The sequence below is a fragment of the Grus americana genome, chromosome 9 (genome assembly GCF_028858705.1).
Source record: "Grus americana isolate bGruAme1 chromosome 9, bGruAme1.mat, whole genome shotgun sequence".
NCBI classification, from domain to species: domain Eukaryota; kingdom Metazoa; phylum Chordata; class Aves; order Gruiformes; family Gruidae; genus Grus; species Grus americana.
In genome coordinates, this window is record NC_072860.1 from 17515311 (window position 1) to 17543297 (window position 27987).

Here is a 27987-nt window from a genome sequence, read left to right on the forward strand (position 1 = left end):
TTTGAGCTTGCTTTGGCAGTCTGCCACTGCCATTCAAAGCTGGGCATGGGTGGGATGCATCTGTTCTGATGCCAAGGGTATAAATTCTAGTACTTGTAAATGCTTGTGTCTTGTTTGCATGATGAAATTTCAGCATCCAGCTGACAAAGTTGTATGCAGACCAGGTGTACTTGGAGGACAGCTTCCATTTGCCTATCATGGGCATCCTGTGATGCTCCACTATAGCTGTTTCTCTAAAATGCAGTGAGATTAGAAGAAAAAAATGCATTGGTTGACATAAATGTGCTCATTTATTACTCTCAACTCTAATGTCTGTAGAGTACTTTGGAAATGTATTGTCAAATTATATTTATGTTATTTGTTGTTTGGTTTTTTTAAGATATGTATAAAAGGAAAAATTCACATATTTAAATACCTGAACATAGAAGCATGCAAGATAGCTCCAGACTTGCCTGATTATGATAGGAGACCCATGGGATTTGGATCTTGGTAAGTTTGTCATAATCCAGTTTCCTAGTTTTGATGACATTCTGGAAAATTGTATCAGTCATCTGAGTTTTTTAAAAAAATAGATCCCAGGATTGTTCTTTGGTAAATGCATTGATGAAGGTGCATTTGAAGAATATAATTTATGTTATCTCATGGTACATTGTAACAAGGTACGACTATATAAAAAGCAAGGAGCAGTTCAGAAGAAAACCTGGGCAATATCATATGAAAGGCAGTGTTAGAGTTGATATACAGTGAGAAGAGAATGTCTCCTCATAGCACAGGAGGTGTGCTCTCATGTTGTTAACATATGTGTTCGGTTTATAAGCTCTTAATATTTTCCACATACTTACTGAAGTATATCCCTGCTGTGATTTTTAACCTTTTGTACAGAATTTAACTGCTGCGCTCAAACTGCAGGTGTAAATGCTGATCTCCACCCCATTTGTAAACTGTTATTTTTGGCAAGCTTTCACTTGGCACTACTGCTTAGCATTGTAACACAAATATTGGAACAGTCAGCCATATCAGCTGCTAAATTAAGATGTCTAGAAAAAGCAGCAGTTAAGATTCATTTCTGTTACATGATGTAGAAGAAAGGGAGTCAGTGAAGTATGAAGCTAAAGATGTATATTAAAAATTACTTCAGTTATCTTGGAAGGTGGTAATAAGGTGTGGAGGAATAAGTTGCTAAAGGATGTGCTGCTGTCTTAGCAGCAATAAAAGACAAATCAGAGGGCCTCACAATAAATCATCATGAGTCAGATCTGTGAAGTCTAAGAATTTGCATGAGGGACTGACAGTGATTCCTCATCAGCACTGAATGTCTTAAATTATTTTTCTAGATGAGGTCAACACATGAGCATTTTGAGTGTTACTCAGTTTCCTAGACTATAAGCTGTTGCAGACGTTTTCTGCATAATACTGGGGATACTGTCCTGTTACTGAAAAGAAAATGCTCTAAATGATAAAATGTCATGACCTGTGTATCTCTAGCATAGTTTATTTTTTAAGAGAAATTCCAACAAAGTCAGTGGGCTATGTGCTTACTGATTTGTTGTTGTCTGGAGTTGTGTATTACTGTGAAAGTTTTCATTAATTGCTTTTGTGAAATGACATTATTGTATTTTAATCATAACTTGGAATTATAAATGTAAAAATGTGCAGAACTGATTGAGGATCCTTTCTCCAGAGTTGCTTCCAGATTCAGCCATATGAAATGAGGTTCAGCTGGCTTTCCTTTTAGCTGTATTTCCATCCCCAAGAGAAGATGAGAGTTGATAATGGAATTATTTGTTGCTACCATGCTCTTTAGGGCATTTAGTGTTGCAGGTCATTTCTCCTGCTTTTGTGTACCTGTGGAAGAACTGGCCATGGATCAGAGTACGTTTTAGGAGAAAATGGTAGAATGATCCTGTGGAAGAGAGGATCACACATTATTATATTCTTCTGGAACTTGGGATAAGAGAAATAAAAGCATTCAACTACAATATAGTTAATATTTCCAGGCAAGTCACAAGACCTTTATGTTTGTTATCTTCAAAGGTGACCAGCAGAAATAAGGTATCAGTCAGTACACCTAGACTTTGGTGCTGTTTTATCTGATAAGGTGGGTGAAATACCATGGAGGTTAAGAATCTGAAACTGAGTGGTAGAGATTCCTAAAGTTTAAGGAAGTTTGAGTCATGCTGTCAGTTCACTCTTGATCAAACATTTTTTAATAGCAAAGTTGTTAATACTGCTAATAAAACAAGATACTCTGAAACATTATGGCAGAAAGTGTTGTTTGGAGTTTGTAGTGCAGCTAATTATTTGGTTTAACCCTGTCAAATTCTATCAAACTGTCTTACCAGAGTGAAATCTTGAATGTTAAAGTCCTTTTCTAAACATAAGCTATGAAACTTACCTTGCAGCAAGTTTTGATCTGCTGCAGCCAATCTCTCATTTGCAACACTGAAGTTCAGAGCAGCTGAGGTTGGCGCTGGAGTCAATGTGGTTGAGAGGAGGCAGAACTGTCAAAGCTGTGTAGTAGTTCTTTTGGCACTGAAGCAGACTGGTAGTGTGGAGTTAGATAGTTTAAAATATGAAGTACTTGTGCATGAACCAGTGTAGTGGATGTTCTGGGAAATGGGCAACTGTTCTATCCTACAGGAGGTAAAAATATGTGGTTTAGTGTGGCTTTGGAGCTGTGTCTCTGAAATATTGGCAAATGCTGTCTGTCCTTTGACTGTCGGTCTTACCAGGCATTTACCTTCTCATCCTTTGATTTCAAGCCTTATGTAGCTTCCTGGGTAAGTTGTAGTTGCCCCAGAGTGCTCTTATCTATCTAAATGCCTAGCTGTTGTTCCTTGTAGCTTGTTAGTCAGGAAGGAATAAAAATCTTAAGTCTCTACTGATTTCAGGATGGCTACTGAATGATTATGAATGTGCGAACTGCACAGCATTTAAGATCTGTTTTTAGATGTGAGAGTTGGGGAGACAGAAAGCAGCTGTTGTGTTTAAAAAGCAGAAGAGTTCTGGGAACAGTGATTATGAATTTTTGAGGTTCCACATAACCTTAGGGTTAGATGTATAGCTTTTCAAAATCTCTAATTGAAAAGGAAGAAAATTTGTATCAAAATACTTCCCCATTTTTCAGATGTAGCCAAATAGTCATTTTGTTGCTCTTGCAATAATTGTTCAACTTAGAACAGGGTTCTTAGGAGATTCTGAAAATACTGATGCACTTAAAATGGAATTATACCACAGATGGATTTTTCTTTTCTCTGACCCATGTTTTAAATCCAATATTTAAGTACTGTTAGCATAAGTATGGTTCTATTGTCAGTGATTCAAGTTAATAGTTCTTTAACTGTGCTGGGCGATTTCATGGTCATTCTTCTTTTTCCCCACCCAAAAGAAGGGAGTTGGTTTTCTTTCTCCTTTTTTCTTCCTTGGGGTTTATTATGCAGGTGATCTTTCTGTTCAAATACAGGGCCATAAAGGTGAAACTCCTGAGTTAATCAAAACTCTATGCAGGTACAAGAGCTTGTCTTTCAGTGTATATTTGCAGTATCTAGATCTACAGAGAAGCAGATGTATAGCCTAACGTTTCTCATCTGTAGCCCTCCATACCTCCTGTTATTTTTTGCTATTTTATGTCTATCTGAAAATTAAAATAGCCCGGGGTAATGGGCGGCAGAATGGCACTGTTCTACAAATTCCCATGCACACATACAGTGCTGCATTACTGATAATAATAATAGTAGTAATAATAATAATAGTAATTAGTAAATAAGTATTTCCTGAAAGAGGGATTTCAGAGGGAGCAACAACTTGAGAGCAATACCAGTGAGAAAATGACCTGCAATTTAGTTATGATGGGGTGAAGCAATTAGCTTCCTGAAATTCGTTCCTCCTTGTGTATTATGCAGTAATTACTGCTGCAGTTCTCCCTGGGGGATCGAGTGCCAGTAGGACAGTTGAGCCATTGTGAAATGCCATCTGCAGTGGATCAGACAAGTCCCATTGTCTCTTTTACTGGAGCTATCTGCAGCAGTTGCCAGACTTGACATCTGTGATGGCTGTACTGCTGAATTACGTAGTTTCTGAGCCCAGAAATTTAGAGAAGAACTGTATGGCTCTTTGGTTATGTGTATTGTAACACTAGGCACATGTCTAATGCCTTTGTCTAGACATGTCATTGACAAAGTCAGGCTCTGTAGATGAAAACTGTACTTCTGTATTTATTGTATTATGAAGTGTTTGAAATAGTGTCCAGCTTACTGCACCATTTTTAGGTAATTATGATACAGAAGATAAGCGTGTAATACATTCTGCTTACTTTTGTGTAGAAGTATATTCTGAAACATCTGTATTTTTAATAATTTTGCATGGGTTTATGTTTACTTATGAAAAAGTTTGTGGGACAGTGTTTTTAACTAAAACATACGAGTAGTGGAAAATGAAAGTTTGACTTGTTAAACAGTGAAATAAGAGACCACTGCAGTTTTCTTTGTCATAATTTCTGCTTGGGAAATGTTTGAAGTATGGATATATACTTCGGATCAGATTAGCTCTTAAAATGCTAAGCAGTGGCAGGTGGACAGCTGACTGACAAGTATGCAGCTGTAAGCGTATGCCTCTTGTTCTATATGGCAAATGCACTATGATGCTTTCTAATGTTCTGAGCTTGTGAACACACCGCAAATGTGCTTGGTAGCTTACTCTGCTTTTGCGCTGTAATAGCTGAATAGCTGAGTAGCTTTTGGTGGTCTTTATATTACAGTAACTAAAACTGTGTGTTTAACAGCCATGAGGAACTCTATTCCAGTCGTCCATACGGAGCACTTGATTCTGGCTTCAATAGTGTGGACAGTGGAGACAAAAGATGGTCAGGGAATGAAGTAAGTGTTGCAGCTTTATTTTTGTTGAGTGCAGTATTGTACAAGAAAGAGAACTAATAAGTATGTGTCTGGAAGCTTATTCAATGGGTAACATGTATATGCTCGTGTGTAAGATGCCTTGAGCCAAAATTATTTGTTGTTTTATTGGAGAAAAACAAACATAATTTTATATGGGATGGACACAAAGTTGGAAATAATAAGATAAATGTATATAATAGTGCCTGACAGATGAATTTACTGGAGCTTAAAAGACAGGGAAAAGGGGGTTCCTCATTTTAGAAAAAGCTTGTAACTGTATCATATTACAATGTTGAATCAACTACAATTATTCATGAGTAGTTGTTTCAGTAAAATAAATCTGAACATGAAAATTAAGGTTCAAAAAAGATGGGAACTTCACCTTCTTTCTTTGCAGCTTGTTTCAAATGTTAAAAATAAAATCTGTTTGCCATTTAGAAGCAGGAAAATGGGATCTCTTAGCAAGAAGACTGTCAGTTATTCTTCCCAGGAAGAAGCTCCCTTTTCCTCTTGGGACAGCTAGAAAAGGCTGTAGCCAAGACCTAAAGTGTTTCAGTGAGCTATACTCTGTATGCTAGCTTGGTTTTTGAGAGGGTTCTAGGAGTTTCCATCCTGGGATGTTTTCATGCACTTGCAGATACTGCAGGCAAAACCGTAGTCAAGTTGGTTTTTTTAAGAAAGCTTAAATATATGCTTTTTAAAAACAATACTCTATAGCTGTATTTTGCTTTAAGTTAGTGTTTTGTAGGTGCAAAACAGGACAGTTGAAGTAAAAGCACAAATCAAGAGGTAGTAGCTTACAAGATGATGTTTCCAAAGAAAAGTTGTTTTCTTGACTTCACTGTTTGTTTTCTAAAGCCAACAGATGAGCTCTCAGATCTCCCGTTACGTGTGGCAGAGATCACTAAAGAACAGAGACTGCGAAGAGAAAGTCAGTATCAAGAAAACCGAGGGAGCACAGTCGTAACTAATGGTGGAGGTAAATAGTGATCTTTGGCTAACAATATTTATCGTGTCATCGTTATCGAAGTTCCAGAATATTTGCTATAAATAGTAGGTTATCTAAAGAGGAAAAAGAGAAAGGTCTAGGTGGAATTACACAAAACCACACTTGTGTAAACAATGTAAAAACACTGATGTATTAAGGATACAAGGCAAAATCAAATAACATCAGAATTAGGATTATCTGGGAAACATTGTCAGCTTCTGCTGTATGTGTGATATTACAGTCTCCACATGCTTCAAAGAGTATTTTGGAATCTTGGATTTCGGTGCATGGAGTTTTGCTGCTTGAGCTACTGGGGAAAATTTACAGTGCTCTGTGCTGACTGCATCAGAACAGGATGAGCAATTTTGTCAGGGAATTTCATATTTCAAAGTAGCAAAAGGGCCTCATCCAGCAGACTTGGATTTTAATCAAAACACACAAGCCATCTAAGAGGGACTGATCAATATATATATATGTGAGTGACATTGCTTTTTTGCACCTTCTCAATTTGTTGTCCTGCAGTCATATGGTAGCACCCTCATATTTGTTCAAGAGGTGATAGCGCGTCCATGTTTCTCCATCTATGCAGACCTTCTGAATTTTAACTTGCAATAATCTGCTGCTACCACTGCCTCACAGTTCAGGCCTCTTCTCGTTTATATGTCCCAATTTTAGCATTCTTCCAGGTTTGGTTTGTTGGGGTTTTTCAGTCATTCCCTCTTCTCCATTTTTTTGCACTACTGATTATTAGATCTCATCCCCATGTACTTTGATTAATTTTTCTTTGTCAGCTGCTCCCCATTTTCCATTTCCCCTAATGGCTCCAGTTCATATTCCCTATCTGAGTGTCGCTCTTCCCAGCTAGTTTTGATCTCCTGTGACCAACTCCCACTTATTTTTCTTTCTTCCCTCCTCATCCCCCTCTTCATCTTTTGTCATCTTCTCTTCTCGGTCTTGTTCTTCTCTGTCACAATGTTTTGTTTTCTTTGCCACCTTCTAGAAATATCTGAACCCTTTTGGTTGCCTCACACTCTTTTACACATTAACGGATAAAAAAATTCAGTTCAAACAGTTAAATTCTGGCAAAGTTGGAAGAATTGAAGACATGGTGTTATGGGAAGCTGTGGGCAGCCTTAATAACAGGTAGTGCTGCCAGCTCCACCTCTAAGACTAACTTTATTTTGTTCTTTCGGTTTCATACACCAGGGATTTCAAAATGCCTCACCAGTATTTTAAGATGGAGCATGGACAGTTCATGAGTAGGAGTGTCTGAGAGGGTCTGTCCGTGATCCAGGAGATCCTTTCCAAGTTTGTGTTCCTAACACAGATACTAATGTCTTTCACTCTCTACTATATTATCGTTATTATTCTTTAATAAGCGAGGCTAGAAAGAAGGGGGTTTTGGTGTGATTTGTTTTGTTGAGGTTTTTTTTTTTAAGATTTGAAACTGAGATGGAGATTTAATGAAGCCAAAGTGTATAGGAATGCTGTTTTGGATGGTTGTAGTAGCAGAGGAGGTGGCTTTGGCAGTAACAGTTGCTAGATTGTGTGGTGAGGCAAAGAGAAGTCTGTTTTAGACAAGCAGGAAAGGGGCGGGGGAGTAGAAAAAGAATGTCTGAGAGAGTCTGGAGCAAGTTTGGGGAGAGTTTTAAGAAGAAAAAAAACCAAACCTCTAGTGCTTAGAAGGGGAACTTATGCATTCCCCAGCATCCCCAGCACAGTATTTTTTACCAGGGTAGTTTGCTCAATGTCATGACTCTCAGAATCCCTGGGCAGAATGTGTAAAAGCAGTGACAAGTAAAAAAATTGCCCTACATAATATCACCCCCACAAGGGAAAATCAATCCTAGCCAGTTTCTTGCTCTCATTTCAGTGGTTCCTAATTTCTTTTTTTCATTCCTCTTTTTAAAATTAAACTGCAGGTGCTTTTATATTGTTTTAGAGGGATTTTGTTGCTTTCTGTCCTTCATTATTTCCACATACACTTCTTATATTCATTGCATTTGTATCCACATAACTTGGATATGCTGCCTTCTGTTTTGTTGTAGTAGTAAAATGTAGAAGTATCTGTCATCCATGCTAATTTGTCTGAAGAAGCAAGAGAAACAATTCAAAATGTACATAAATTTTTGAACAGTCTTAATGTTGGTTGATAGATTTTGATAGATAGTTTTTGGTATTGAAAAAACGCCGTAGTATTTAGATTACTTTTTCAGTCACTGCAAAAGTATCTGTGGCCACTGTTTTAAAACTATGTGCTTGATGTATGTTTCTCACTGCTTTTTAAAAAACATTAATTTTATCATTATTTCAAAATTTCATGTTTAACAAACGTTAGCGGACCTTGCAAAATTCAAGAGCTTTTAGGCTGAGCTTTCCCAGATGGAAGAAAAACAGTAGAGCCTTAGTTCCTGACATTGCTTTTTTTTTTTTGAAGTTTTTCCTCTCCTGTTGGTTATCTAATTATGTGTGTTTCCTTTGTGTATGTATGTCAAGTGGAACATGACCTCGATCAGATCGACTATATTGATAGCTGTGCCACAGAAGAGGAGGAGGAAGAGGTGAGGCAACCCAAGTGCATGGACTCAGACAGCCTCAGCTCACAATTCATGGCATATATTGACCAGCGGCGAATCTCTAACGAGGTGGTGCTTTTACTTAAATTAGTTAAATTCATACACCCCAGGAAAGCCTTTGTGATGGTATTAATGCTTCTTGTCCTCAGAAGTTTTCTTTGTGTTTTTTAATTATTTAAAAAAAAAAAATTAAAAAATTAGGTCTGATCTGGAGAAGAGCACAGTGTTGTGCTTTGTGGAGGGTCAGAGCTGGATCGTTTAGTGACTCCCAAGTGGCCTTTGGGAGATGTGGAATAAGTCTAAAGCAGCCACACTGTTTTCCTGTAATGTGGGTTCTTGACAGCTTGTGCTTTAGGCATATGTGAAGTAAATGGTTTTTCCAAAGGAGCACTGTCTTCAAAAGACATTGAAGTTGATGCTTCCAACTGGTAATTAGTGATACCTAGAAAATTGTGAACATTTACTTGGTAGTACTGAACATATACTGACTTTCTCAAGGGAAAAATGTTAATTGTTACCAGCGTAAAGATTTAGTAGAGCAATGATTCTAAGTTATTTGCCAGTAAACTCAATGTCTTGAGCATCCATTTTAAGTTTAGACTAACTTAAATATTCAGACTTTTCAGAAAGCCTACTCTTTGCAGAGGACAATTTCTTTCTTACTGTTGAGCAAGGCTCTGAACCCACAGGTACAGACCTGGATATGTATATAGTCGCCTTTCTGAATAAAACCCACCATCCGTAGTTTCAGATGAAACTGTTTTCAGTCAGTAAAAGTATACAGTTAAATGAACAACTAGAGAGGTTAGAAAGTTTTCCAGACAGCTTTTTACAAATGTCTAGAAACAGGTGTAACTTGGACATTGCCCTGTTTTCTCTCACACTAAAAAAAGAGAAAAAAAAGAGGGCAAACTAGTGTCTCTCTTCTTCTGCCTAAACAGTATCTTTTTCATTTTTGTTCTCAATTATCTTTCTGTTTGAGCTCGTATGTAATTTTTGCACTGTAATGCTGCATTTTAAAAATCTCAGTAACTGCAGTGTAACTCCTGAGAGTCAGGATATGTGCACCCATTTCCCTGCAACATATGGAAGAAGTTTGTTTTCACATTTTTTCATAGCCTTCACAATATACTCTGCTAATTATAGCTGCTTTTATTGATTGCTTACTGTATCCAAATTATGTCCTTGCGCAGAGAAGGGCAATGATTCCAGTAAAGTTGCTGTCACTTTTCTTTAGCTCATGTCGTTTCATCACTTTCTAGCTGTGCAAGGATTCGTGTGCACTTTAATAAAATTCACTAGACTTGCTTTGAAATTGTATGAATTGCCAAGACTGAAAGATGCTTTTGTTCCAGTTGTAGCAGCCACTACTGTGAACGCATGGAGAAAACTGCTCCCTGTTAAGTCATTTGGATGGTACGCTTTTGGAGAGTGTCCTCAGAAATCGACATTTTCAGTGACATAATGTTTCCTTCTGTGTTCCATCAGTCTTAATACCTCTGTACACAACTACACAGTTCAGTGTCTCGCTGTACATACTACATGAGTAACCTATCTGAGAAAGTCTTTGTGGTTGACATGCTTAAATATTAATTATTTTTTTACCTACATTTACTTGTCTGCATAATTCTTAATAGTGGGGGGTTTAAAACTCTTAAATTTATCAGTAGGCATATTTAATCTTGAAACTAAATTCTTTAAATTGCAGGAAAAAATAAGTGAACTTGCTTAGTTGGAAATGAACATTCCTGAGTTGTGTTTTGTGGTTCGTTGTGAGATATTTTGAATACCAGTAGTTACAAATACTGCTCTACAAAGAGATTCTCTGACATTAATGTCCAGTATTCTTAATAAGCTGGTAACAGTCTTCTGTGTTATTTTGCTTAGAGTTCACCAGTAAAGCCTGTATCTGTCAGAGAATTTCAGAGAACAGAGGATACAAGACGATATTTACATCAAAACAGGTAAGAATATGTGGTAACAGTAACTTTATCCAAAGTTTCATGATGAATGCAGAGCACACATTTACTGCATGTGTTTAGAAAATGACATTGTTTTCTGTTGCTTCACCAGAAATGTGCATGGCACTTTATTTAGAAATTATCGCTCCAGATTAGGAATTTGTATTCTAATAAGGGCAGTGACCAAAAGGCTTGGCTGTTCTAGGCCAACGTTCAGCTTTAAAATCAGTTGGTTAAATAAATCTGCCAAATTAAAGTGTATACTCTTAAACTGATTTAATATCTGCTTTTCATGATTTAATTTGTGCTTTGATTAAATAGTTGACTTAAGCTATATTACATAAAGGACAGAAGGGATAAACATACTTGCACTGCAGGTTTAGGGGAAGCATAATGAGAGTTACCATGGAGTATCTGATGTGCTATGAGGTCACATTCTTGGTTGACTGTTGGTAGCTGTAGTACTGTAGGGATTTAGTTTAATTTAAAATGTGCTTTTCTATGCCATAATCATGAGCTTACATCAGGGGAAGAAGGGATAGAATGGGAGTAAATGTTGAAAACAGGTTGTTTAGTTTAATGAAGTAGACTTTTCAAATTATGCCCATACTCTGTAATGATTGCTTGGCTTATTGGAGGGAATATTTATCCGTAAAATATGGGTCAGACTTGGACAGGATATAAATGAGGTGGTTAGGTTTGAGAAGAGATTTTGGCTGTCTAATTAAAAGAACAGGAGATAAGCAAATATATAGCTTCTTGTTAATGGAACTAAAATCAAAATTGATACAACCTTTAATATGCCATTGAAGCATTTTAGTATTCTGTGGAGTGAAAGTGAATGTGCAAGGACTGAGCAGAAAACCAGCTCAATTGTACTAGGAATGTTAAAAAAAAAAAGACTACTGCTAGCAATATGTCATTACTTAGGCTGTCAGTAGAAATTAATTTTTAATGGCATTCTAAAATGGTATTGACAGAGGAAACAAAATCAAGAATATTGTGTAAATTTTTCCAGAGTTATGGCAATATATTAATAAGAGTTTTGAAATATGCAGTCAGTGTGCAGATACAGTAGCTGTACTGCTATAAAGGAGGGTAACTCCTTCAGCATATATCAGCATTCGTTATCCTGTAGTGTCTACAGGTAAGGCATAAAATAACATAGCAGTCTGACATGTTCTTCCCAAATAGAGTGCTCTTGGTTTGAAAGTCTGGGGGGGTTGGTTTGTTTGTTTATTTTTTCCTATTTGAACATTTGTGGTCAACATGGAAATAGTTAGACTTTACAAACACTGGATTTCATGACATGTCTGAAGGCAATAAGACGAGAAGGCTAGTTACCAGGAGAGAGCTGCTGTTGACACAGACAGATTTTAATGATAAAGGAAATTGTAGTTCACTAGGGTATCCAATGTTCTCAAAATTTAACTTAAGGATGGCAGCGGATCTTCATGTGGAAGTAGTTAATCAATGATCTGAATGAATTGTAGTTTATTCATATTATGCTGCAGCAAAGTGAAATTCTTAATGAGGCACTAAAAAGAGGTTGTATTGTTGTTGCCTTCAAAATTGTGGAAAAACAGCCATATGACAATGAGTAATTTTTTTATATTGTAAGCTAGTATTAGTCAAATGTTTCATTTGTGGCAACCACAAGCTGCAAACTGCTTCCACAATAATTCTGTGCAAATGCCTTGGCATGCAGCCTGATTTTTTTTTCTTTAGCATACTGGAGCTGTTAAAACTCTCAGAGTTGGATGTAATGCAGACTTCATCTCAAGAGTACTTACGTTAGTTGATTCAATTCAGTAAATACAGTTTTTTGCCTTTGGACAAACTGTGGCGCATTCCTGATGCAGCAAACCATCTGGAATATGGTCTGAATATGCTTCTTGGCTCTCAGCTGAACCCAGTCCTGTCCGTTCAAAACAGCACAGTAATGGATTTGTCATGTGCATCAGTGCTAATTTAAGTAACGAGACCTGTACCATAAGGATCTTCCACATCTCTTAAGCTTCTCCATGCGGAATAGGTAATAAGTCTACTCGCAGGCAGCATGACTGACATTTTTTGGAAATGCATTGGTGTCTCTTTATTCTATAGTTGCCTCAGGAGCGAAGGTTGCAGAGTCTAGGCTGTCAGGAGTAAGCTACTCGATTTCCATCTACTTTCTTTCTAGGTAGCAACATGGCAGGGAACATGCTGTAGACTGTGGACCTTGGGAATTGTTTCAGTGCTAGCAGCTGCCTTCTAGCAAAAAAAAATGACTGCAAAATTTCTCTTTTATTGTTGATATGATGGATGAGAGATGGGTTATTGTTTCCCTTGTGACTTTGATGGCTTGTTTCACTGACAGAAAGTCATCGCTTGATTGGTGAAGTGAGCAAATTTGTTCTGAAAATATTGGAGGATGCTAATGTTTGACAATAATTCTGTCCTTTCCAGAGCAGAATAAGAGCCACAATAACCAGAACATAGTCTTAGGAGAGATTCGTGTATTTTGAAATCATTGTTAATCAAGTTAAATTTATTTGCTCATGAACTGCAGTAGTTGTGATCTGACTTAGTATCTCAACATGATTTTTTCAGTCATCCTAAAGTTCACCTTTGTGGTTATTTGAAGCTAATTGTCTAGGCAATTGCTCTTACAAAACCAGCTGTAATCTAGAGAAGAATTCATCTGACAGTAGTTTATATGCATCAGTGGCCAATCCCCCTTCCACCTGGTGTTTACCCACAGGGATACTGATGAATTACGAAGACCTGAAACTCTAAATTTGATGCAGGACAGAGAGCATCACCAAGTACAAAGGAGTTATGTGGACAGGACAGAGAGGTAGGGAAAAGAAACATATAGTTTCTACTGATTACTATTTCCCCACTCCCAAATAAACATAGTGGCCAGTTGCTCCTCTAAATGAGGATCATCTGAAAAGTTCCTGGATTGGTTACTTAACCAGCTCTCAGAGAATGGCTATAAAGTACTAAATACCTCAGTGTAAGAGGCCAAATGTACAATCCCATTGGTACATCTTGCACTGTAGAAAAATTTTATCACAGTTCAGGAGAAGAGAGAGAAATGACTGCACAAAATCTGTCATGCACAATGTGTTAAATTGTTAACAGCTTTGCTTACTCTTCTGATTTAATGAGATACTTGTGTGTCGCTGACAACTCATGTATGAAAATTTGTTTATATGTACGATAAAAAGAATACTTAGTCTCTGTTTTTTCTATTTGTCAGACCCCCGGCTGATTCACCTTACTTTCTATCAAGTCACCACAGTCAGGTAATACATTGAACTCTACTATTTTAATCTTTTGGATGAGTTTGATGCAAAACCAAACTTATGTTAGCCATAAGGCATGGACTGTTTCTCCATAACCCATCTGTCTTTACAGCCTGATACTCTGTTTTGTTCCAGGTGCCTAATACAGATCCTGAGCTGCATCGCAGGCACATAGAGCGTACCCGTCGGGAGGCCCAGCTAGCAGCACTTCAGTATGAAGAAGAGAGGATGAGAACAAAACAGATCCAGAGAGAAGCTGTTCTTGACTTTGTTAAGGTACCTCCTTTTAGTACCTACATGATACTTTATCTTTTCTGAATCTCTTGATGGAAAATAATTGCCAAGATCATTAACACTTGTACGTTGCACTCTTGGGCAGGCATGGCAATTTCTATTTCTCCATTTTCTTTATAATCATACAATAGTTTGTGTTGAAGAGACCTTAAAGATCATCTAGTTCCAAACCCCTGCCATGGGCAGGGACACCCTCCACTAGACCAGGTTGCCCAAAGCCCCATCCAACCTGGCCTTGAACACTTCCAGGGATGAGGCCTCCACAGCTTCTCTGGGCAACCTGTTCCAGTGCCTCACCACCCTCACAGCAAAGAATTTCTTCCTAATATCTAATCTAAATCTACCCACCTTCAGTTTAAAGCCATTACCCCTTGTCCTATCACTCCATGCCCTTGTAAACAGTCCCTCTCCAGCTTTCCTGTAGGCCCCTTCAGGTACTGGAAGGCTGCTATAAGGTCTCCCCGGACCCTTCTCTTCTCCAGGCTGAACAACCCCAACTCCCTCAGCCTGTCTTCATAGGAGAGGTGCTCCAGCCCTGTGATCATCTTTGTGGCCTCCTCTGGACTCTCTCCAACAGCTCGATGTCTGTCTTGTACTGGGGACCCCAGAGCTGGATGCAGTACCCTAGGCGGAGTCTCATGAGAGCGGAGTAGAGGGGCAGAATCACCTCCCTGGACCTTGTGGTCATGCTTCTTGTGATGCAGCCCAGGACATAGTTGGCTTTCTGGGCTGCAAGTGCACATTGCCAGGTCATGTTGAGCTTTATTTTATGATGCATAAATAAGTTACCTCCAGGTAAAGCATGGGTGCAAACTTAGGGTACATCAGATATGCAGTGGATGTTGCATCTTTGCTTTCTCTTTCACTGCAGTCAATATGAAGTAGTCTGCTGCTTAATATGCACGCTTGTTTATATGCAAGTTGACTTAAATTTATTTTACTGTTTGCTTGTCTGGTGACCTACCCAAATCTCGCCATCACAAATTTAAGAAGTGTTACAGTTAATATTTTGGGCTTAGGGTGGTCTGCAGAGAGGAGAAGAATGTTTTATTGCATTTATGTAATGTATAAAGTTAGTTTAGAAAAAGGTTTGTAGCTGCCTGAAACTAGGCTTTTCATTAGCACTAACTAATCTCAAGCCCCTGGCAATGTTTTTGTAGAAAAGCTACTTTTATTAAAGATTCAGCTCAGTCTTTCAGTTAAAGACTTTAGATATTTAGGATGCATTTTTTTCATTGATGAGCCTTTTGGGGTTTTCAGTTTGGCAGGGGGGATGGGGGGGGTCGTTTGGGGTTTTTTTTCCCCAGTTCTGTTGCTTTTGTTATTCATGAACACTTTGTTCTCAGCAATTAAATTCCTCCCTTGGATTATATTTTGGGTTTATTATGCCTCTTTAATATGAAAAAAAAATTTTGATTTTTTTGTTGTCACATGGAATAAAGGCTGGTTTTTTTACTGATAATATCAATCAGTGAAGTTTCAGCTCAGTGGAGAAAACTGAGACCTCTTGTATTTTAAAACACTTCTAAATTATGCTTGTTTGTTCTAAGCTTTTATTTCTGTGTTACATTATCTTAAATTGGTCTTTCATTTTTCCTTTTTCTCTGTAGCAAAAAGCATCCTTAAGTCCTCAGAAGCAAAGTCCCCTGGATAGTGAGGTAAGAGTCCAATAAGATTATTACTAGGGATGTCAGCACCTGAATTCTTAGCTCTCTCCATCAGAGATATTTTCCCGATTCTCGAGGAGTCTTCAGGACTGAGTTATAGCATAATTTTTCTCATGCTTAATAATAAGCCTTGGGTTATTTTTTTGTTTTGTTTTGGGGTTTTTTTTGCTTACGGGATCAGTCTAATATTTCTTTCTGTTCACGTAGATTGCCTGTCTGCATGTGCTGTTTTATTGTTTCTTGTATGTTTTCTATGTTCAATACAGAAAATACATTTTGTATTCCATTTTAAGATGCTCCTTGTGAGCATCACAGTTAAGTTTCTAACGGGAGTATTCAGACAAGTTACTGTGGTGCGGTCATCTTTCATTGATCAGCTTTCTCCCAGTTTCCTATCACCAGTTATTCCAGAAAGATTAAGCATTAGAATTTTGAGGGCTATTAGAAAAAGAAATAAATACATTTTTTAAAAAGTTTTATTTTAGTGTAGTTTTATAATCAAAACCAGTAAGTCAGTGGGGAACAACAATCATACAAGGCTCAGTCTTCTAGAATATACAGAGCTGAGCCAATGACATCTGTTCACTCTCTGCATCAGATTTCTGCTTGCCATCTCACTTTCCTCCAGGGGAAGATAATTCACTTGGCAGTGTTAATCAGATCAAAACTTTTAATAATGTCATGAATATAGATAGTTCTTTAGCAGCATTTTCCGACTAACTCTTTTTTGTTAGAAAATTACTGAAACATGGGGTAATTGAAATAGGTTTTGCTCCTTATCCTTCTTAATGTTCTTCTGTTCTTAATTTATTCTTTTAAAGGGTCCTTTGTTCTACCACAGTAAGAACTGTGAATACGTAGTTGTCTGTATTTGCTTGAGACAACACAGAAAGCAGAATGATTGATTCCTTAAGTAATACGAATACACTATAATTCATGGGTCATATGGCTATATTTTCCTACACAGTTATGTATACTTCATGGATTTTTAAAAAAAAAGCCTCAAAATGCTATAAACAAGCAGTACATGTTCCAAAATGTCTGTCTGTTCACATACCGTGTGTTTCTGACATTCTGTGTGTTTCTGACATTACTCCATCTCTCCCACCTCCCAGTGTCCCTTTCCATCCAGAAGGTCTCAGCATACTGATGATAGTGCCTTGTTAGTGGTAAGATCCTGCACGTAATGGCCTTTTTATGTGGCAGATTCTAGAGCATAGAAATAACAACATTACGATTGTCTCAGATTAGACGAACCATTTTAGAGCTAATCTAAATAGCATAAAACATGACCATCATCTTTGAAAAGTAACTTAGCTGTGAACTTTAATAGCATGAATATGTTGATACTTGTACTGTCAGCCATTTGTTAATAATATAGTGGGTTTTCCACAAAATAATTAAAGCTTATCTTTTAATGAGAGCAGAAGATAATTAGTAAAGAACAGCTTCTAAAATTAAAAATTCACCTCTGGTTGTTCTGGTTTGATTTCTTTTCCATTTAACTTGCTTCCTAATTGATGTGCTCTTCAGTGTAAAGTAAGCAATCTTAATGCTTTGAGTACAGCCTTCTACTTCAACTTGTCTGTATCCTGCACATGGTGGTTAGAAATACTTAGTATCTTGGTAACTGTATCATAGTGCAGGGAAAAACTGCTCTACGTTTGACTGTACAAATATTCCTCGTACCTTTTTATTGTTTATCGATGAAGAGGTCTTAAAAATAATCTATTTTGAACACTTAGCAAAAATAAAAACATTTATGTACTTCATGTTTTATGCTATTTCTTCCTTTATGGCATCTTAGCGATGTAGCGTAATTAAAGAATATAATTAATGCCATAATCCATGTCTATAAAAGAGAAATATACCTGATTTGCCTGCTGTTGCATGACTGCATGCCTGGGATTTATTTTCTTAATTCATGTGCTTCCATTATCTGCCTAAATTTTCTTTAGGCAGTGCCCTTGGTTAGAGTATCTCTCCAGAACACGATGGTCAAGATATTTATTGTCTCTTTATTCAGACTTCTTGGTTTTCCTGCATTCACATGACTAGCACTGTGTGGGAGAAAAAGAAAGCCTATAATATTAGAGAGGGATTTAGTTGTGATCATGCATGTGCGTGTTTAGAGAAATCTCAATCAATTAGCATGTAAAAATGTGCTTTCATATTTAGATAATAAGAAACAGGAGAGTAGCAGTCGTTTGGGTTAAGTGTTGATATTCTGTTGTCAGTGAATTCATCTTTGGGAATGTATTTTAAAGACAGCTTTAAGGACCCCATTTCTATTTGACTGTGTGATCCCATGACTTTTGATATAAACTAATATATAGAATTTTTTGTTACATGACTTGGAATTTTCAGAAATTATTTTGAAACTGGCTTCCATCACTGTTTGTTTCCTTTGTGTATTCAAGTTAGATCCTTGCACTTCACAAAAAAAGTGGACAGGCTGGTAGGGAAAGATTGAATTACATTTTAAAGCGATCGTTTCTCTAATAATTTTTTCTTTTGATTCCTTGTTATTTTCAGCAGCACTAAACTATAACAGTAGATGAAATACTGTTTTTTCTGAACTGCTGAAGTATGATCTGCAGCTCTATTTTGTAGTGGAAATACACACTGTGTCTAATGATGACATATGCTAGAGCAGCTGTTTCTGGCAATTATTGTAACTGGAACATTAAGCCCAGACTAGCTCATGAATTTGTAGCATTTTTGTTTCCACAGATGTATTTTATATGGTAAAAACTTGTTCAACAACAAGGAAATGTTCCTTAGTTTGCTTTAAAAAAAAAAAACAACTCTGTCATAAGAGTTGAAATTACTTTTACCTTTTTATATTCCATTGGATTTCATTTGACATTTTCCCTGTCCTTATGGATTTGAAATGTAGCGGGGTCTAAATTCTGAGGATGGTTTTTTCCTCCACCAAAGTATAGAGTCATTTCATATCAAAATTCTATTCACTAATGGCAGTTTTCAGTGCACTTTTTCCATTTCTATAGTTTCCTCTCTGTCTTTTTCTCTCTCTGCATAAAGACTGCATACAGTAGTGTAGACTTTACCTTACAAAACTTTTGGACATTGAAACTTGCAGATAGGTTAGGGTTTTTTAAAAAATAAAAAAAAAAAGGTTTTTCTAGATTTTCCACTGATTGTTCTAGCTTTGTGGTGTGGGAATAACACTTTGTGGCAAAAGAGAATATTACAGAGGTAGAGTAAAAGATCCTTTGTTCAGCATTTCCCTCGTTACATCAGAACTCTGTAACTGAGCAGTTGCTTTTTTGCTTCAAACAATGTTTTCAGCTCAGATGTAAGGAAAAGATTAAAAAAGTAATAAATCTAATATGTAGTTAGAAACCAAGTACGCTTTCTTTTATTTTACTACTTCCCTCTTCTGGTATTGTTACTGCTTTAACAAAAATTTTCTTAAAACCAAAAGTAAAGTTGTGCATCTCCTTTTTTTTAAATCTTACATCGTGTTTCTTTTGGTCTTCTCCTTGTTGTCTTTTACCACTAATTAAAATGTATTCACATTGCACAGGTTACTCTGACCATTCCCTTCTGTTTGTAAACAATTTCAGGACAGTCTGAACTGACAGAATGACTACCCACACTTTCTATGAATGCTAACAGTTCAGTTTAGTTGTGTGTTTCTTCTACATGCCTGTGATTAGAAGTGAAGTGGAGTTTGGCTGCAGTACTTCATTGCACAATGGGGTGGATTTCTTTGTGTTGACTTGTAATAGCCAGGCTAACTAAAATCTTACTGAAGAAATGTAATCGCTGGCCTCTCTGAGAAAATGTGCTGTATACCTCAAAGTTTTTTATTAGTCATATCCTGCTTGCTGTTCTCACAAGGGTAGTCCCATTTGTTACAACTGAGATTACTTGTTGAGACAGCATCAATGCTTCAGACTTGGCTAATGATTTCAGCCTTGATTGCTTATGAATCTCATTTTTCCCCAAATATTTTCTTGTTTTCTCCCATAATGTTCCTTACAAGGTGAGTACTATGGAAAATACCAAATATGGAAAAAATAAAATATCCTCTCAAACTGCTGCTCAATTTCTCTGTTGAGGAGCCTGAGAAGTACTTGATAAGCATCAGGCAGCTGGTGTGACCTCTTCCTTTCATAACTTTCATGTCATTGCTGCCTTGTGCTCCCTTCATGGCTTTGTGCTTTCTAGTCATGGTCTCAAACGTGGCCTGAGGCCGTCGTATTACTGTTAGCACATGGGATCTGGGAAGCATTTTAAGTTAAGGCTTTTAGTCACCAGTGTGTTACAAATAATAATGGTATGGGTAAAGTAAGCAGGACTTGAATTATGCTAACTTGTACCCTGGAATTTTCTCTCAGACTGTTGGCATCCATTTGTGTATTCAAATGTTTAATAATCAAATTCCCTTAAAATATCCTTATTTGGTTGCAGAGTTCTGGTTGGGCTCTGCTTTGGTAGTCCATCTATCTACAGTTGTTTCTGGCGCAGGGAGATTTCTCTGACTTCAGTGCTAGACCTAGAGGCCAAGTGCAGCATGTGCAGTATAATGTTCTAAGTCTGAATTGCAGGATCCTGGTTCCTTCTGTATTGCAGCTACCTTTTCTTACAGTTCTTTGCCTCACTTCTTCCTTTCTTCCTTCTCTTTCCTTGCTGTCCCTGACAGAATGGCTTTGAGCCTCTCTTTGTGTTTGAGATTGACAGTAATACCAATACCATTAAAAGAAGGCCAGGGACTCGCCAACAGGTGAAGAGCATGCAGTGTGTTGCTGTTGTGGTTGTCTTACCCTCTGGTGTGCCATGTTCCCCCTCCCTTCGCCCACTGCTGGGTACATGGATTGTGATGACTTCTTGTGAGTCTGTGTCAAGGTTGTCTAGCTCTTTTCATACAGGAATAAGCAGTTACATTAAAGTTACAGACAGCCTACCTCTGTTGTATTTTACTGTTCTCATACATTAGCTAATGTTTTGCCTAAGTCAAGTGATATTTTGAAACTCTTAAGAAAGAAACCCACAATTTTTGCTCTGCATTGCTGTGGAGAAAGAGGCTGTTTTGAGGATCAGCTGTTAAGTCTGCATAGGGCCTAAAGATGTTTATGTTTAAGGCTTGCCCTGAGTATAACCTCTCATTCTAGTCCTTCCTGGCTGTGCTATTTTGAAGTGGCAGAATAGTTGCAAACCATTTAAAATGCTAACACCCCTGAGTGCGTTGTTCACATCTGTAGAGTTCCTAGGTGTGATTTGGTGTTCTTTTCCTGTGCTGAGCTACCACTTTGCTATTTGAATGCTGTTTCAGAAAGTATAGTTTCATTCTTGAGCCATTCAGTCCTCGAGTGTTAACACTTTGATTGTGCTTTCAGTAGGACACAGAATTTGGCCTTCTAGATCACCTGTCAGTGACAGGTTGGTTGGTATGCTAGAGCTCCCATTCTGGAAACATGAAAAGTTGTTTATTTGGTTGGGTTTGATATTGGTTATAATTAAAATTTGGCTGCACTTTACTTGTGACAGCACTGTAAATCTTCACACTGACATCTTCCCCGAGAGCTAGATTCCACCCATGGAATCTTATTTACTTTGCGTGTAATTCACAAGGGTCAGCATTAGGTGTCTGTGGCAGACACAAAGTATGTATTCTTGAGTCTGTTAGATGTGAGTCTCTCTGATTTTACAAAGTTGATAGGAAAACAACTTACTAAAAACGCATAATATTTTTGAAACATTAAAAAGAAAGCTATTTATTTTGAATAGTGGCTCAGAATGAACTGTTGTAGGGTAAAATTTCCCTTTGTCTGATGGCATAGGTGTTAATAAAGAATTTTTTTACCTCACTTACTGCTCATAGTTCTGCTTTTGATGTCACTGTGTTGTAAAAGAAACATCGCATCTCCCAAGCTTATTAGCCAGAAAGTTCAGGAAGGTAGGAAGGCTTTAACTGTAGTTCAGCTGTATGTATCTGTTGCCTGTTGAGTGTTTCCGAGAATGTGATTGTGATCACCTCTTTTAACTTGTCTACTGCACTCCACCTTTGTGCATGACCTGTCAGCCATTTGCTAACACTGCTACTGCCTTCTCTTTCTCTCTACATTCAGTCGCTCTCAGGGTTGAATCAAGAAAGCTGTGCTACTACCCTGCCTAATGCCTCTACCTTCAGTCCTGTCAAGGTATCTCTTGCTATTATCATTCACCAGTAAAGCCAACAAAAAACTCTTGGATCCACACATCTGTTTTAACAGGTGTTAGTCTGTCAGCTTCTAATCAAAAGTTCAGGTAGGGTATGAATCCAATTTACCTGATTAAACTGTAGTAGATATTACCTCATCTTAGCTTTAGGCTGTGTCTACAGGAGGCCTAAGCTATCAAAACATGGTAACCAGTCTTTGCTCTGAGGGGTTCTTGGTTTTCTTTGATGCTACTTTTTGTGGTTTTTCTCTTGACCAAGTTGAGTTCATCAAAAGTATATCTCTTGTTGTATTCTTTACCAACTTACTTTTACAATTGAATGCAGATATCCTGTATTTCTTTCTCTTCTGTCGATACTGCTGTGCTGACTGTGTTAATTACAAGAAATCATTAGTCTGTGTAAGCACTGTAATAAAACCACAATGTGTTTCACTAGGGAGAGTGATGTTCATTAAATAGCAGTTTTGCATTAGCAAAGATGTCGAAGAGGTGTATCCTTATTCGTGCTGCAAGTTCTGCATGTTATTTGATTATCTGTTTTTCTGTGGCCCTTTTGCAAAGAATGCTTTGAAAGTTTTGGTTGGAAGGAAGAATAAACAAAGATCTCTCATTGCACAGTCAGTGCTGTTTCATCATTCTTTTTCCTCAGAAAAAAGCAATTGTGTCATTTCTGCAAAAGAAAAAAAATGTGTCACTTTCTGCAGAGATGAGACTTGGGGAACAAAATACTGTGTTTTTTCACATTTCTGGGTTTTTTTTCTGAAACGCATTTAGATGGATGGAGTCTTTTTTAAAATACAGCAGATTAAAATGTATTCACAGATTTTCCAGGTTAGGACCATTTATACTCTTCTGCTTTTTTTTGTCCACAGAGTGATGACAGATCTACCATTTCTCCCAGCTCACCTACCACTCAGACAGGTAACAGGGAAAGGAAGAAAAACTTCTGATAAATAAGATCAAAATGCCTGCTTGCTTATTTGTACTGTGAAGAGAAGGGAGCATTTGTTTCCATCTCTGTCTGTGGCACTGCTGTGTTTGAGAATTTACCCAGTTATTTGGGTCTCCTTAGAAGCATGAGAGGGAAGACAACAGGGGTGAAGCGTGTCTTCAGGCAGAGCATAGGGTTTGGCTGCTTTAGGCCTTCATCCAGGCTTTGGCACACAGATGCTTTCAGCAACAGTCAGAACAGTTGTTGGAATTGGTATGTGGAATGTGCTTTGCATACAAGTGTCCTTGGAAGTGCCTTTTCCTGCTCTGCACTTTTATCATGCATGGCTGTAATTTATTTTGTCATTATTATATTAAAATTTTTGTTTTGTTCTTTTTAATTACCACATTGCTGAACCCATTTCCTATTTAAACTCTAACCATTTCCTTCTTCCTCCTTTCCTTTCCTGTGCCTTTCGACATTTGTTTAGTCCACCTTTCCCCTCCATATCCTGGCCATGCAGCCCCGCCTTCCTATAGAAACCCTTCCCAGCGACCTGAGAGTTTCCTTTTCCAAGCAGCTGTCAGGGATGAAGCAAACAAAGGTAGGTTATATAGCTCAGAAATTAGCTAGCTTTGCTACATTATTTTAACATCTGCATTGCCTAGGTTTTGCACTGTTCTGTTACTTCGGGTCATTATCATCAGACTACTTTGAGTTCCATTTGTAGACACATGGCATTAAATACTTTGATAATAAGCAATTTTTTATTTAGAGCTGTCAAATATTCTTTTGTCATATTTGTGGAAATGTGGGAATTTGTTCCTCCTAATCTGTGCTCACACCTAAAAAGATACCAAGGAAATGCTGCAAAAGTCTTCAACAACTGATGAAGGCAGCTTGATAAGTGTTGCATTGCACAGTCGCACATAACAAACTTGCAATTTCTGTAGAAAGACTGAACTATGTCAACATACTTCATGCGGCAAAACTTTGTCCTCCTTTTGTGAATGATTATTAGCCAAGAGAATCTGAACAGAAAGGAAAATGTGTTGTAGAACACCTCATTTAGATTAGTAGATCATTTGCTTGATTAATAACCGAATGAAAGAAACAGGTTTGTGAAAAGGAATGCACTGTACCCGTTCTGGAGCCTTGTGTGTGCATGTATAGTACAACAGTGAAGGACAATCAGCCAAACCATGCTTAGTGATTTTTCTTTCCTTCATGCTGCTTTTTTAGCTTCTACTTCCTCTCATACCCATGCCTTGTCTCCTGCTAATGATTCTGCAGACCCTAGAGTAAGACAAAACTCCAAACAACGAGAGGAGGAGCTGGAGCTAATAGAGCAGCTACGTAAGGTAAGTGCTGCCAGGAGTCAGTACATGGACATCTTAGTAAATGCATTGCATGCATGCTGCTAAAACTCTCCTTGTGTTTTGGACTTTTTTCACTGAACCAGTATGGTGTACAGTTGACCAAAATTAAATGGCATTGTATAGTCTGAGTGGTTTTTTTTTTTTTCCAGATGGAAGCAGTGGTGTTCGCTTTAGGTTTTGTGGTGGATAGTCAGCTTCAAATTCTGTAAAATACACTGTGCTGACTCCTGCTTCTGAGCTTCTGGTGATCTCTGCTTTTAAAAATGAACGTGTGCTTTCTTTCTTTCTTATTAGCCTTCGCACTTGTAAGGAACTCCCTGGAAAGTTGCCTCACTGTCTTCCTTTTAATCTCTTTTTTAAAACTCGTCTTTGCTGTAGCCCACAGAAAAGCCTACAGAAAAGCAGATGGAGTTCAGAGACTCCTGCCAGTCATGCTGACAGCATGGTTTCCTTCTGTGCTCTGGATCCGTCTATTGATTCTTGCCTTACTCTCAGTTAAGTGCAGAACATCTGAGGCACAAATATTCCTCATACTTATGCTTTTTGCCTGTTCAGGGCCACCACACTCCTGGTTTGTGCCCAGGTACAATGACAATGCACACGAATATTGAAAAATGCCACATGGCTTTAAGGTACTGCTCTGCTTTGCCACAGACTTGATTCTGGAGAGCACGAAGGGATTCCTTGAGGTCCTCTAATTAATTGTTTGAACTGTCTCAAAAAATGGGAATTCCTACTTGTTAAAGCTGATTTTAAAAGCCATATGCACCCCACAAGGAGTAAGTTCCTTCTCTTTGTAAAATTTAAAGTAAGGACAATCTCCTTTCCCTAAAAGAAGAAAGTTATCTTAAATAAAACAAAGCAAAACTTGGTGCTGTTAACAGAAGAGAGGCTCTGCAATCTCAGAATGTTTGTATGTAGTCTGTCTTCTTGTTCGGCTTCCCAAGTAAGCCTAAATCTTTTTTTTTTTTTTTAATACTTAAAAAAAATTTAGATACAGTTTAACAGCTTGGTGAAATTCACACAGCATTTGAAATAACATTAAAAGCCTGAATTGAAATTGCATTCATTCCCCTACTCAGATGCTAAACTGCCTCATTTCTTTAAAACTATTTATGCCAAGTAGTTTGGAATTTTCTTTACGGGGAAAAATGTTATCATGACTTTTGGTAACTGTTGTCCTCCAACCCACAAAGACAATTATTTTCACTTCCCTTGGCAGAACCATTCTCTGAGAATACATAGGATTAGGAATATTGTTCTTAGACCCCGATTTCCATTACTTTTTAATAATGGTTGTATTAGTCCCCTGTGCTATACAACGAAAACTATTCATCATTGAACTTAAGGGCTCCCAGATTGTGGTCAGCTCTGGGCCACAGTAGTGTGCAGAGCCTTTCTTGGCATTACTCAGAAAGCTGGATGGACAGAGTTGTAATGCCTCTTATAAAATGTTTTGCAGCATGAAACAGTTGGAGGAAAACAGCTCTTACTTTTTGTGTCCATGTTCATTTTTCTACAGAATATAGAATCACGGTTGAAAGTGTCATTGCCCAGTGATCTTGGAGCAGCTCTCACCGATGGTGTCGTTCTGTGCCATTTAGCAAATCATGTGCGTCCCCGATCTGTTCCCAGCATTCATGTCCCCTCACCTGCTGTTGTAAGTATGTTATGATGATAGTATTTTATAGGTGTCCAAAATAACATCCAACAAAGTTTTGTAATCCAGACAAATGCTAAATTCAGCATTCTCCTCTGTGAACATGTGACAAAAAAATAACCATTTGTTCTGTCTAAAAAAGGTCTATAGCGTCATTAAAAGAAATTATATTTGCATTTGTTTCATTTAAATGAAGTTACTTCTAACACAGATTGTAAGAAAATGTTAACGTTTTCAAATCATTTCTATGGTACCTTGAAAACTAGTGAAATAAGAGACAGTTCAGCATGAAAACTGAAATAGGATATTTCAAAAGATCGAAAGGTCCAAGAAGTTCAGGAAAATAGTAGGAAAATAACAACATTCTCTACGAGGTTTAGGATCCCACTGCAAAGACAGTGAAAACAGGCAGAGAAGCCAAATTGATTCCTGTGTCCACTTCATAACACTACAGATTCCTTTGCTTAGGAATTCTAGCAGAGCACACTCGAGCTACTTGGAGAACAGCATCTCCTGGAACAAAACAAATCCAGTCATACCTTTGTGATAACAGGAAAAAAGGTGGTTGTAGCTGGGGACTGCTGAGAGCAAGGAAGGAAGTGCACAGAGAAGTCTGAAAATTTCTGAAGTTGTTTCTCTTACCCTGCCTAACTGCAGTGTTTGTGGGAAGCAATGAAGATGATATATTTCTGGGTGTATTACTGCATATGATGTAGGGAAAGCACAGAATTAGAGAAAGGTCAAGGACTATGAAATAATGACAGATTATTTACCTAATCTGTATTTGTGGAAGTCAGAAAGTTCAGTGAAAATATTTAGTGTCAGCTACTTAAAAGTAGTATGGAGAGGCAGTTTGCTTGTCATGCGCCTTTAAATTGTATGAACAAGGAACAAAACCTGAAGATTTTTCCGGGGAGAAGTTGTTGAAGCATGCATGTTGTGTTTGCTTTTCCTTATTTTGGAGTCAGTCTTTGTGTTGGTTGGAATTTGAACTGGCACTTACAGGACTACCTACTGTATCATTGTGGTTCCTCTCCCTTGGAGTTAATTTGAACAAGCAGATGTCCTCATTATTTTGAGAACGACTGAACTGGACATGCCAACATTTTAGGCAGATTGTGGAATCATTAAGAGAAAAGGCATACAGCTGCTATTCAGAAGACTTGCGTCATTGAGAATATCTTTTCAATGGCCTGTTTTTTTGTGCTGTTGAATATTCTGTGTTAGGGATTAAATCATGGCTTTGTCATATAAACCCCAAGGAAGAGACAGCCTTTAGCTGCACAGCTCCAGGAGCAGAAGAGGCATCATGTCATTCCTCAGTCACAATGTGATCTTTGTATTCTCCTCATCCTTCGGGAGAAAGTCAGTGCTAGCCTTTAACTTGCTTTCTTGGTGGGGAAATACAGCACGTTGAGGGGACGGAGCAGACACCTCACCACTTACGGAAAAGTATTGAACCCACAGAGGCCGCTGCCTGCTGCTACGTAGGCTGTGGGTAGCTTGTTCAGAGGAGCAGCAAGCTTGTGTCTCTTTAACCAGAAAAGAATAAGCTTCAAGAATAGAAACAAGACAGAGCCTGTGGTATGTCTGTGTAGAGATGTGAAAGCTAACTGTAGAAAAAAGCTTGCTTGAAAAAATGCCAGTGAGCGCAATTCAAACAGCTACATCAAACACATTGACAAGAGGCTTAAAAGCAGGAAGCTTCAATTCCAGTTTTCTTCCATTCTTTCCTGGTTTCATCTAGCCTTCATTTTTTTATCAGTTTAATTGAAATATGGTTTGATATTTATGTATTTTGTATTGTAGTAATCCAGAACAGACTCTAGATTGCTTCATATCATGAAATTGCTCTGAAATCACAGCATGAAAGTCATGCATGTGTTTCATTCAAAATATATTATTAAAATTATCATACTGTAGTCATTAAAAGTGTTAGCCAGTTTTATGTAACACCTTGTATATAAATATTGCACAGCTTAGAACTGTCTTTTTTTAAAGAGAACATCCAGCATTCATAAATTAGCTTTTCATAAAATAGCTTTGAAATTTGGGCTTGCTTGTTGTAGTAAACTACAACAGAGGCTGCTTTGAATTAGACAAGCTTATGTCTGTGCGGTATGTTTTTGGCAAAGAGATTCATGAAGAGTTTTATTT

General features: G+C 37.7%; 1 protein-coding gene across 24 annotated transcripts in view; it reads left to right on the forward strand.

The window, feature by feature from the left end:
* The window catches only part of LRCH3 (leucine rich repeats and calponin homology domain containing 3), a 70417-nt gene that overhangs the window by 32932 nt on the left and 9498 nt on the right, over positions 1 to 27987 (forward strand). For 2 of the 24 annotated variants that reach the window (XM_054834835.1, XM_054834837.1), the window contains exons 6-21: positions 380 to 489; positions 4781 to 4874; positions 5751 to 5871; positions 8377 to 8525; positions 10344 to 10420; positions 13161 to 13256; positions 13665 to 13710; positions 13846 to 13986; positions 15615 to 15662; positions 16787 to 16840; positions 20344 to 20424; positions 21770 to 21841; positions 22733 to 22781; positions 23282 to 23395; positions 24034 to 24152; positions 25693 to 25830. In XM_054834835.1, coding sequence (XP_054690810.1) covers positions 380 to 489; positions 4781 to 4874; positions 5751 to 5871; positions 8377 to 8525; positions 10344 to 10420; positions 13161 to 13256; positions 13665 to 13710; positions 13846 to 13986; positions 15615 to 15662; positions 16787 to 16840; positions 20344 to 20424; positions 21770 to 21841; positions 22733 to 22781; positions 23282 to 23395; positions 24034 to 24152; positions 25693 to 25830 — 1509 coding nt within the window. Of the gene's footprint in view, positions 1 to 379; positions 490 to 4780; positions 4875 to 5750; positions 5872 to 8376; positions 8526 to 10343; positions 10421 to 13160; positions 13257 to 13664; positions 13711 to 13845; positions 13987 to 14486; positions 15259 to 15614; positions 15663 to 16786; positions 16841 to 20343; positions 20425 to 21769; positions 21842 to 22732; positions 22782 to 23281; positions 23396 to 24033; positions 24153 to 25692; positions 25831 to 27987 lie in introns of those variants that run through there. The other 22 variants (XM_054834841.1, XM_054834844.1, XM_054834859.1 and 19 more) reach the window with 16 other exon arrangements.